General features: G+C 44.5%; 1 protein-coding gene across 1 annotated transcript in view; it reads right to left on the bottom strand.

Annotated features, from left to right (window-relative positions):
* Positions 1–27: 27 nt before the first annotated feature.
* Positions 28–12504, bottom strand: part of LOC109307664 (unconventional myosin-Vb-like) — a gene marked incomplete at its 5' end in the record, with an annotated part of 224144 nt that continues 211667 nt past the window's right edge. Inside the window, 2 exons of the mRNA XM_019531676.1 lie at positions 28–165; positions 10391–10627. Coding sequence (XP_019387221.1) covers positions 28–165; positions 10391–10627 — 375 coding nt within the window. The remainder of the gene's footprint in view (positions 166–10390; positions 10628–12504) is intronic.

Raw genomic sequence — 12504 nt, 5'->3', positions numbered from 1 at the left:
AGGAGAAACAAGTTGTAGGAAGCATGGTTAAACCCCTGGGTTACTGGAAGAGTTATGAATCCATAAGCCCTTTTTCTTACCTTCAGATTGACACAGGACTCTGTTGTTAAGCTCCTCTTTTTCCTGTTTCAAAAGAGCATTCTCCTCTTCTAGGTCTGATACACGCTAGGAAAGGAACAAGGTAAAGCATTACGTCCTGTAACGCAGGCCACCTCCTGGTCAACCTCCCTCCGGGGGGATTACATTTCACCTGGCCGGAGTTTTTTTTTTCCCCTCCTTCCCTAAATGAAACCAATTTCTCTCACTGGGTTCTGGAAGCAACTCAAACCAATCCAGAAGCATGAATCGAAAGAGGGATTCAACTGCAACTGAAGTACGTTTTTCTCCTCCAAGTAAACTGCCCCCCAAAAAACAGACATGGGAATTAACTAGTTAGTTAGCCATTTCTTTAACTTCTTAACTAGTTAACTTTTAACTTTAACTAGTTAAAATTTTCAGCTGTCAACTTTTAATGTTACCTAGTTAAAAAAGGGTTAACTAACTTTTTTTTTTAAATTAAAAAAAAATAGAAAGAAAGAAATCCAGCTTTCCCAGAGTTTTCCCCCTCCACTCACATTGCCGCTCTTTAGGACTTCCATGGAACGATATTTCTTTATTGAAACTCTAGGACTTCTCGTTTGAGAGACAGTAATGTGCCTTCCTATGAGAGATGGTCTCTTAAGAACTACAAGTCCCAGAGCTCCTTAGTTCATGCTGACATTTTCTGTGTGTGTCGCAGAGCACTAGGGTGTCCTGCTCCTTTAAAGGGCTGACCCTGCTAGGGAGAGAGCCCAGCAGTGAGTGGGGAGCCCCAGCGGCTGGTTACCAGGGCAGCCAGAATGGTTAGTTGGGCCACACCTGCCAGCAGTCAGCTGACCAGCAGGGGCAGGGCCTGGCTCATATATAAACCCCAGGGCGGAGGCCAGGAAGGCAGTTCCCTGCCAGCAGCCAGGGGGGAAGGAGCTCCCCCAGAGGAAGCAAAGGGGAGAGGCCTGACTGCATAGTGCAGTTTCTGGTACTGTTGAGGGACAGAGCATGCCCTGTGTGGCCTGAATTATGTTTTAGCTGGGAGGCTTGATTATGTTATAGCCTTCAGGCTTGCAGGTTGATTTCTGTTTATAAAGACCAATGGTTTGGGTGAGGCTTTTTGGGGAAGGAGGCGGCCTCACTGGTGGACCCACTGCAGCGTGGGGACCCAGGACCAGAGAGGGCACAGCTTTTGGGGTGCACAGGCACCAGTGAGGTGTGGAGACAGGGCTACGGAGAGCCCAGAGAGGACAAGGCGGCCAATTCATAGCAAGGCCCAGACTGGACAATGTCAATGCCATCTGCGAAGCTTGGGCATGGTAAAGGGGCAGTTGGAGCCACGCATATAGCCCATAAGGCTGGGGTGTCCTGTGACATCTATTTTGAAGCGGGACCCACAAGGGGGCCGGGAATCCACAGGGTTCAGAGAGTCCATCAAACCATGTCCAAGAGGATAAAAGACAGCCTCTCTATACTATAAATCCATCAAAATGTGGCGGGTGAGAACTGAGGGTGCCCCGTGGGCCAAACTGGCACAGTCGAGGGGCCTTAGGGGTAATGTGGCCATCTGTAGGGACCCCATCCCATGACGCTGTGCATTTGCAGAAGTCAACAGGGCAGCCAGCTGGCTGCAGGAGAGGGAATAAGCCCGAGCAAGCAGAGACACTGATCCCACTAAGAGAGGAGCAAGTAGTGAGGGTAAAGCAGATGATGACTTTTTTTTAATTCTAATGAAGATCAGAACCAGCAGCCCAGGGCCCAAGTTGAGCATTACTTCTCATCTGTGCAAACTTATCTGAGATGTCACCTACTATGAAAAAACTATTCATCCGGTATAACACAAGCATCCCCTCATCTGCCCATGTAGAGCAACTGTTCAGTAGTGGGGGCTTAGTTTTGCAAGACAGAAGAGGAAAATCGTCAGATGTAAATTTTGAAATGCAGCTTTTGCCGCATTTCATTAAGCAGGTTTAAACAGTTTCTGCTATGCAACTAAACCTTCTTTTCTCACTTAAACTGATTTTTTCATTTCAATCTACTTTTGATTTTCACACACTTTCATTATTTCTAATTCAGGTGCATTTCATACCCTTTTGTTCCCTTTTGAGCAATAAAAATTGTAGCAACAGAGGTTTTCTGTGGAAACAGCTTTCATTTGTCACCTGGCTATGAACATCTCCTTTCTGTTATTCTGGTGTACCTACACGATGCATTGACTTTTACAAAGTACTTCACATGGAGAGGGTGAGAAGGATCTAACATTACATAGGTATTGGTAAATTGTTATTCTGAAAACTGTATGACAAGTATAACACTGTTTTCAGGTAAAGCAGAGTGAGTGCCTAGTAAATTAGTGCACTTCTGTGGGCTTATGAAAAAACCCATTCATTTCATTTGAAAATGAAAAATGATGCTAAAAGGCAATTCACCATGTTTCTCACAAATCAACTTAACTTTTAACTAGTTGCTCTTTTTAACTTACCTTTTAACTAGTTGAAAGTGGAAATATTTAACTTTTAACTCAAGTTAGTTTTAAAGGCTGCTAACTTTTAACTAGTTACATTTTTCATAAACTTTTCCCACGACTGCAAAAAACTGAAGTTGACAAAAATATAGGTGTTTCACTGAAATGCAAACGCAACACAAGCTGTTCACTGGCATCCATTGGATAAGGCTGTCCAAATACAGAAAAGTCCATTTTCATATTTAAAAAGAACTACACATTTGCCATAAAACACTGCTGCTAATTTTGCTACATTACTAAAATATTCTGTAGTGGTTTCATCCACAGTGTCACCTTCCTATAGAGGCAGCAAAGCTCTTGGCCAGGTGCATGGTATTGTCCATGTACTTTTACAAAGACAGAACTTTATCCAGAAGATAAGAGAACAGGATGACGTGAAGACAGGGGAAGGAAACAAGTATAAATGTTGTCACTAAAAAAGGATTACAAAAGGAAAAAAGCCAGAAGGGAAGAACAGAGGAGACAACAGCAACATCATTCTGAGCATTCAAAAAAGAATCTGCAATACGTAAACCAGAATGGTGGTGAGGGCTGGACATCAACTGTCCCTGGAAGCGTGTTTCCAGCCACAAGAGGATCTCAACATGCTTCCCAGTTAACAAAGAAGTTTAGAGACACAGTAAAGAGACAGACAAGGAGTTTGAGCCATGTGGAAGGACTGTTAGGGAGATCCTTTACATTTTCCAAGCAATGCATCTGTTGTGGCAGTCTTGCTGTGCTAATCACCAGAGTATCCAAGTGCTTTACAAGCTAAATACTAAATACGTTAACCTGGCTGTAATTCTGAAATGGTGTGTTTGATATACGTCCCTTTTGCATCTCATATTAGGATTACAAAACTTTGGAATGGGGACTCTGCACTTTTACAGCCTGCAGCCCGACAAGACAGGACTCTCCATACTACTTTAATATAAATAACACATTTTAAGTATTAATAATCGTCACTAACAGTCATGACTGACAGTTAATGGTTACGCCACCTGAATACTAAAAAACAGTGCTAAACATGGTAGTCATAAGAGATGCTATGTAAAAGCATGAAGCAGAGTAAAACTGAATGTCACGTAGGATGACGCTGCTCCTACAGTGAAGCTGGCAGCCACTCAGTAAATTCACTCAGCCTTGCTCACTGATGTATGCGCCAGCATTAGTTTAGACAAGTCAAAGCAGAAAGTTGTTACACATAAATGTGCGACATACTGCTCCATTTGAGCAGAACATTCTGCTGCTGCTACCAGGGATGAAAGAACAACTCAATGCGCAGCATCCTGATGTGCTGTTTCCCTTGAGGTTTATGCAGTTGCATCACATAATACAACAGCCAAAATTTAGAAAAGTCTTGCAGAGAACAATACATGGATCTCAAAGCATCTGGAAAAAACAACTCCATGCTATGAAGGGTTTTTCACTAAGCAAGAAAGCTTAACACAGCCTAGCTGTAACTAAAATACAGCCATCTAATTTAAGAGTGTTCAGGCTGCTCTACTCAGTCTTCTGGGCAGGTAGAATAAACCAAGGTATTTTAGCAAAAAATTCACATGGCAAAAACATGGCTATTGAAGGTGAAAATAGAGAAGATTCAAAATGTACTCACACCTCATTTCTGCTGTGCACCACGGCAACTTGAACACAGTAACTCAGAAAATCACTTCTACTCTTTTACAACCATTTAGCTATAAAACTATAACTTGAAAAAGTCATCGCCATGGAGCAATCAGCTATACCTTTGCGTGAATTATGTTTACATCACGAATACTGCTGTGGACTAGACAGAAGCGGAGTAAAGAAAACTTACTCTCTGAGCCCTGCAGAACTACAGGCGACTTGGGAAAATGTGTTGATACTGCATCAGCAAGCTAAATCTACGGTGTGTGCGCACGTGTGTGCGTGCGTGTGTGTAAATATTCCCCAAATGCTATAATACAATGTGCTCTTTATATAGCAATCTCTCATAGTCTGGAAAAGGAAGAGAGAACTGAGGAGCCTGAGGCTGAGAAATCTCTTACTTTTGTTTGAAGGGAAGAAAAAGTATGACAGAGATGAGCTGGCACAATAAATGGCTCCTTGCTAAAAAGATATCCTTTATCCTCTATAAACCCCAGGCCCAAATGAAAGCTTTTTACTCTCTCAAAGCTAATGGGTTTTGTTTATTGGTTTCTCGTTTCCGTATGAAAGAGGGAAAAACTAGAACTTCACATTCACATTTCAGAGAATCCTAATGAGAACAGAAATGGCCCATTTAATGTGGAAACACAGAAATGGAGCCAGTTACATTGCAGCAATGCTTCCAAATTCCTCTACGGTTTGAGATTTCTATCTATAGCTGAGCTTTCCTTGGGAGGGAGAGTGAGGCCCAGATTTCAAGAAGAGCTCAGCACCCACTTTGGTGCTTAAATGAAGTGTCTGGAGTTTCTGAAAGTGCTCAGCACCAAGCAGCTCTCCTTGAGAACTAAATAGTTGCAGGTTAGGTGTTGAAGGCCAAGCAGTTTTGAGATTAAGTCCCTCGCAGAACAGGTAGGTTATTTGCTAAAATCCATTCAGAATAGTTCATCAGGACCCACACTGCACTCTCCTGCTGGAGCCTGAAAATTAAGTCAGATGAACTATACTGATTGAAGGAAGACAAACTAAGAGAAAAAGTGAAAGAACAAACCTGCACATATAGGCAGACAAGGTTATTTGGGCAGATGTGGTATCTTTTATTAGACCACTACTATATAGTTGGAAAAATAATGTCTGTATTTAGTCCATCATTTTTTGTATACAGTAGATTTAGGAAGTGAAGCTCTACCTGAAGGTAGATTCTTTACTGACAATACTGCAATTAAAATGGATTTGTGGCAGCTGCAGACACGTTCAAGGCCAAAAAGTTTAATGGAAACAGTCAATTTAAATTCAACAGGTAAAAAGTGCCTGCTAAAACCTATAGAGAATGCCTTCCTACCATGCTCACCACAGTGACACCAAACAGAGCCAGGGCACCCATTGCTAAATCAGCAGTGGGGAAATTCTCAATAACGCTCCTCACCAGAGCCTCCTGCGGTGACCGGACTGCACGCACTTCTGATTGATGCTGAACTTGAAGAAACTGGATCTCCAGACCATCGAGGACGTCTGCCTAACAATTAGCAGCTATCAAAGCCCTGCACTACTACACTAACCACAACAGTTAATTTCTGCACAGCACTTTACTCCCCTGGATCACAAAACACTTCAAAAGACACAAGTCATGTTTCAAAACACTTCTTGCATGTTAGACGATTACAGGAGCAGGGGAAAAATCTGTTAAAATTTGTCAAAGTTGATTTTAAATGTGAAGAAAAATGTTCATTTTGTTGTTAGCACACTTGACATAAAAACTGACCAAGACATTTTCCAGGTTTTGGACATTTGATATAATAAAATCAAGTGTGTACATACTATGTGTCCTTTGGAAAGATACACAGAAAGATTTAGTGGGTTTAATTGCAATGCTTTGTCTGTGTACTTAAATAATTCCAGTATTTGGCTCTAACAGCAAATCATCAAAACTCCAGGCTGAAGGACATACTCATCTAGGGAAATGAACCAGAATAGCCCCAGCAGTCCTGAAGAGACCCATAGGTACATATGCCATCGCAGAAGAAGTGTGGCTCCAGAGTAGAACAAAGGTTCTGGAATAAAAGTCACTTCTATTTCAGACCAGGCGAGCTCTTGGACAGCAGTGTGAAACAGCTTGTAGTCAATCACCTAGCACATAAATGCTTTTTCCTAAGCATTTTCCTCGGGGTTAATATTAAGGAAAGCACTCAAGTATTTCAGCTGCAAAAAGTATGAGGGACTGCTTCCATTTAGTCTCCCTCCCAGTCCCATCACAGATAATACTGCTGTTTGCGAGTGCTCAGACTTCTGTATTCCAGCTACCAAGGGATCATATAACAAGAACTGAAGTGAGGAATTTCTTGGTAGAAGACTCTGCAAAATGCTTACAGTGCAGTGTGTCTGCTCACACTACAGACCTTCTCTTTGAAAATCTCTGTTACAACTGCAACCTAGAAGACAATCAGATGGTTCAGGAGTAATGGCATGTAAAGAGAACAAGCCTTCCAGGTCCAGCTGAAATCAGTGGTGTGCAGCCAACAGCAGCTAGACATGACCAAAAGCTGTTAGCATTGAACAGCTGCCTTATTGCTCATGCTCGTGGGAAAGAGCAGACTGTCTCAATGAGCACCCAGAGTGAACAAATCTTCATTTCCAATGGTGGTCTCAACTAGAAGGATCAATAGTAGCCTTTCAAATAGTTTCATAGTCATTTTCGCCAGAAGTGACCCTGGAGGATCATCAAGTCCAGCCCCCCTGCCCCGTGGTCAGCAGGGATCATAGGATCCCAGCAAAATAAGCATCCAAATGGGTCTTGAAGGTGTTCAAAGTGGGTGCCTGAACCGCCTTTAATGCCAGTCTATTCCAAACCTTGGGGGCTTGGACAGTAAAGAAGTTCTTCCTTATGTCCAGCCTGAATCGGTTGCGGCAGAGTTTGTGACCATTCCATCTCGTTATCCCTTGGGTGCTCTGGTGAACAGACGTTCCCCCAGATCCTGATGAGCACCCATGATAAACTTATAGGTGGCCACCAGATCAGCCTGGAAAAGCGCAGGCTCAGGGTGAAGAGCCCCATGGCTCTCAGCCTCTCATCATAAGGTCTGTTTTCCTGCCCTCTGATCATGCGCATGGCTCTCCTCTGCACTCTCAAGCTTCTCCACATCCTTTTTGAACTGTGGGGCCCAAAACTGGATGCAGTACTCCAGCTGCAGCCTAGCCAAGGCCGAGTACAAGGGGAGAATGACATCCCCAGATTTCCTCGAGAACTGTCTACAGATGCAAGCCAGTGCTTTGCTCACTTTACTAGCCGCAGCATCGCATTGGAGGCTCATGTTCATCTTGTGGTCTGACCCCCAAGTCCCTTTCATCAGTAGTGCTAGCCAGCAGGGTGCTGCAGGTTTTTCTTCCCAAGATGGAGAACCTTGCATTTTTCGGTGCTGAACACCATCAGGTTCTCATCCGCCCATTTCATTCATGAGCCCGTCAAGATCTGCCTGGATCACCCTCCTATCCTCAGATGTGGATGCTTTACCCCAGAGTTTGGTGTCGTCAGCAAACTTGGCCAGTCTGCTTCTGAGATCAATGTCCACATCACTGATGGATATGTTAAATAGTATAGGCTCTAGGACAGAGCCTTGAGGGACCCCACTGGTGACTGCTCACTATGACGATTGGCTTCTGTCAACCACCGCCTTCTGGGTCCGACCACGGAGCCAGTTCCCCAGTCAGCAGATCGTGGTGAGGTCGAGGCCGCAGTTAGCCAGTTTTACTAAGAGGTGATCATGGGATACCAGATCGAAGGCTTTTTTAAAGTCAAGATATATGACATCAATCTCTTCCCCCTTGTCCAGGTGATAGGTCACCTGGTCGTAAAAGGAAATGAGATTGGTCAAGCAAGACTGACCTGCAACAAACCCATGCTGGGTATGTGGCAGAAGGCCACCTCTGTTTCTCCCCATAAACTCTGCTCTGTGACAATTTGGTTAGGATGGGTCCAGCAGAGGATACACACCTTACCCTATCTCGTTAGGTAACCTGAGCTGGATACATTCCTGAGGGAGGGGGGAAACCTGCTCCCTCTGCCTACGTGACTGGCACCACATACCTGGGTGAGGGGCTTGGGCTCCCTGGTGAGCTAGAGACTGCCAGTCTGTCCAGCAACTAGTGATGCATTTCAAATTGGTTGACTGACAGCCAACAGGTGCTGGCCCCTATTGGACCAGGTAAATGAGGTCACGGGAGCTATATAAGTTAAGGACTGCCCAGGAGTAAGGGGCAGCAGCCATGAGGAAGGCTCAGAGAGAGAGGGAGAGGGAGAGGGAGAGGGAGAGAGAAGCGCTGGACCATCTGAAACTTGCTCTCTCTCAAAACTCATGATCAAGGAACTGCCTGTCTCCAGAGGGAATCTCCACCTGCCTCTGGATGATACTTGTGAATAAGCTACCCAAGATCTAACTACATGTATAGCTTGCAGTAACTCAGATGCGTGATCAAAATCTACCCAGCCATGGGAGTTTGGTCTATGGGATTTCTCTGATATTGCTCTACCCTGTACCCTATTCCAACCCTACCCCTCGTAACCAATGAAGTTCTCCTTTGTACCTAGTGTGGGAGACTTATTGGGAGTGGGTCTAGATTATGCCTTGGGGTCCCCTTGGTTCGGCTGACTAAGGGAGACCACTACTTGTGCTTCTGACCAAGGGAAGCATCCCAAGTTCTTGAAGTGAATCAAGTACACTCGCGGGCTACTAGGCCTGCGTTTCCCAGGGTGCGCAGAGCCAGAATCAAGCCCAGCTCTGGGTGGTGGCAGCGTTACCCCCAGGCTAGCAGGTATGCTCTAGAAAGAGGGTCGGCCAGACGTGAGGCACCTCCAGGGAGGCACTCTGAGCCTTAACGGTGGTTGGGCACAGTGAGGTGGGTGGCTCAATGCAGGAACACCTCCTACTGGCCCGCCACAGGGCATCCCTCAGGATACTGCCGTCAGCTAGTTTGTTAAGGATTGCCCCTTTGATAATCTTTTCCAAGAACTTCCCCAAGACAGAGGTCAGGCTGATGGGCCTGTAGTTTGCTGGATCTACTTTCCTCCCTAGTTTGAGCTCTCTAGTGGTGCTTACTGTGTTTCATGTTTTAGAAAACACCATGAATCAGTTAGTGTAGCAGTATGGATTTAGTTAAGCCTAACAAGCAAAAGGTGGATGCAGGATTTTGTAAAGGGGTGTGTGTGGGAGCAGTGACCAGGCAGCTGCACCCCCACACCTACCCGCCTGCCTGACTCTGTCCACCCCCCATTCCCCCGCAACTCTTGCCATCCCTGCTCAGTTGCAGCCCCCTCCCCTCTCCACCCATTCACTCCCTCCCTTGCTGCCCAAGGGCTAGCGGGGGCTCCAGTCACTCCTGCCCTGCTGCAGCTGGGCTCTGCTGATGACACCAACAGTGGCGGTGGTGACAGCAGTAGGGGGTTCCCTCAGCCTGTTCTCAAGTGTGCAAGGAGCCTGGGAGGATTGGGCAAGGAGGAAGAACCCATCCACTGTTGCTGCTGCCACTGTTCCTGGCAGAGCCTGGTCCTGTGCAGCCTGGATGGAAGATGGCAGAAGTGGCTCTCCTCCACCCCAGGGCAGGTGGCTGCAGTGGCAGCAGCAGCAGGAGGGGATCTGCCACTGAGCAAAGAGAAGGGAGGGAAAATTCTTAATGAACTGGGGACTTATCCCATACTGTGGGAGCAGCAGCCAGGTCTGAAAGGTGGGGAGGACGTAACCATGGGAGGAAGGGAATACAACTGTGTCACCACACCCACTCTGGATATACCCCTCCTTACAAGGTGCGTGAAGAGATGCTAAACAAGGATGTGTCATCCAGCTGTGGTTTCTTCAGAAAGATTATTATATAAAGCAGGAAAAGATGGAACATGCTCCTAATAAGCATATGAAGAAGTTGCGATTAAGCTATACAGGCAGGGAAGTTTCAACTGCCATGTGCCCACTTCTTACATTGTGGAGGATTTGATTATACCTGGCATCTTTCACAAAACACCATATTTAGTGAAAGTGTTTAGGGGTAATAGTTATACCCCAGTTCATAAACTCCTTTATGTTCCATGAAAAAAATGTCACAATGCAGTTGTTAACCAAATTATCCAACTCTGAGAATGGTTCCCCAAAAGAGCTCTAACTTACACCACGCCTACACCACACACAGACAGCACAGGAGAAACCCAATAGATACCTTCTTGAGAAGATCCTTCTCTTTAACATAGGCATCCTCTATAATTTTCCTTTCACTATGGGCTTTCTTGAGCTCCAGCTGGAGGCTTTCAATCTCTTCTTGCAAATCAACAAGCTGGTTGCCATCCCCCTGGCTCTGTTGGTATTGCTCCAGTTCCTTCTTCAGCTTCTTCATCTCGGTGGAGTGGGCAGAGGTAAGCGCTGAGAGTTGCTCATTCAGCAACTTGTACTCTTTGTTCTGCAAGCCAGGACCCCCAGAAAAAAGACAAAAGACAAAAGGAAAGCTTGACATTAGAAGAATCAGTGCACATGCTACAAAAGGAAAAATAAAACCCTTCATGTGGTAGAGGAACTACACTTTAAATGACAAACCTCAGTGTGAATATAAGGGTCCCATTCCTAATCAAATGACACCATTTTAAATTGGCTCTAGGCTTCACAGAAATATTAGTATGGGATGTTTCCTAACAATTCTACAAACATTTATGAACTTTGCTGAACTAGAAATAAATGCAAACATTTGTCACTTTTTGTAACAGAGACAGTCAAGTACATTTATCCAATAGCTTCAAAAACTAGCAGCACTGCTTAATGCAATTGGATTGCAGTATTGTCCTTTGCAGTACAGCCTTTTATTCTCAGTCCTTACGTCCGCAGAAACCTGCTGTGATAACAACCTGGAATGTAACTGCAGGCTGGAGCAGAGAGCTCCCTCAAAACCAGATCCAAGTCCCACCAGTGGGACGTGGTAGCTCAATTAGACCTTTTTCTCTTGTTCAGGTTTGTTTTCTCTGCTTCTACTGGCAAGTACTCATTTCAGTGATTTTTGCCAAAGAGTTTGAGACCTGAAAATTCACTACACTTGGTTGATGTACGTACCGTAGTTCAACTCAAAGTCGATGGAAATGACAGGCTGTAAAAATTCCTTGATTGGGTCTACAATCAATCAGTCACACAATAAAATGTTCCCCTCACCCCTGCAAATTCACAATTAACAGTCGCACCTCCTTCTTTGTTGTAGAGCCTAGTATACCTTTACTAACGTTATGCAGCCCTTCCTCAGACAACCAAAAAAGAAGTTACTCCAAGATACTTATTCCTTTTTCCAGTTTTGGCAAAATGATCTGCAAATTTTCTGCATTGTTTTAAACTAGGTTCAAGCCCTTTTTTCCTGCACTTTTTTTTAAAAAGTAGGCTTATTTGGTTTTCTTGTTTGTCTGGTTTTTAATCTGTATGCAGTCTACTTTGGAAATAGCAGGAATGCTAATTTTTGTTTTCCAGGATTTTCCTGCAGGACATACTGCCAAAAGCGGGCATTTGGGATTTCTCTCCAAGCTTCACTTCCTGGAGTCGGGTGACTAATGTCTGATGAAGCAGACTGTTGCCTATGAAAGCTCATGGCTCTCTGAAACAGTTAATTTCTAGAAGTTCCACTCTACACTGTCTCCTGACAAGATAACATGAAAATCTCATTTTGTGCTTGTTTAACACACACACTTTTTCTGCCTCAAATGGCTGTGGAGAAGAGTTTACAACGCTGAAGTCCTAAACACTTAAAAATCAGAATGAAAACAAAAATAAGAAAAATCATTACTCTTTTAAACCCCAAACATTTGGAGAGCCCTAACTATTGCTCAATGTTTGAGTGTGATGTGGCTGGAATAGATATTAAAGCTTTAAACAACAGACTCAGTTTTCAGGATGGTCATTCAGCAGTTATGTTCAATAGGTGCAACGAAACCAAACCCACAAAGGGTAAGGCCAAGACTTCACCCAGACCTAGAAAGTCTGGCTAAAAAACAAATCTGTTCCTTTCTCAAGAGCTCAACTTTCACTGTCTTAGTTCCTATGTCATCGCAGATTGTTTCAGACTAGGTCACATCTTATAAAATATGTGCCTGTGCCAATGCACGCCAAGCCCTGTTATGTGACAGTTATTTTGTTTCAGAGCCCTAACCCAGCTCACAAACAACAAAGGCTAGGAAATGAATTGCCTTTCTTTTACCTACTCCCATGTTCCAACTTTTACGACAGGCTTGAATTTCCAGTGTCAAAATACAAAGGAAAAATAACCCGCCCCCCCCAACTCAACTCTTTTTTAGATGAGCAGCTTGT

The sequence above is a fragment of the Crocodylus porosus genome, unplaced genomic scaffold (genome assembly GCF_001723895.1).
Source record: "Crocodylus porosus isolate Cpor-Errol unplaced genomic scaffold, CroPor_comp1, whole genome shotgun sequence".
Lineage (NCBI taxonomy): Eukaryota > Metazoa > Chordata > Crocodylia > Crocodylidae > Crocodylus > Crocodylus porosus.
This window is presented reverse-complemented; position numbering and strand designations above follow the sequence as displayed.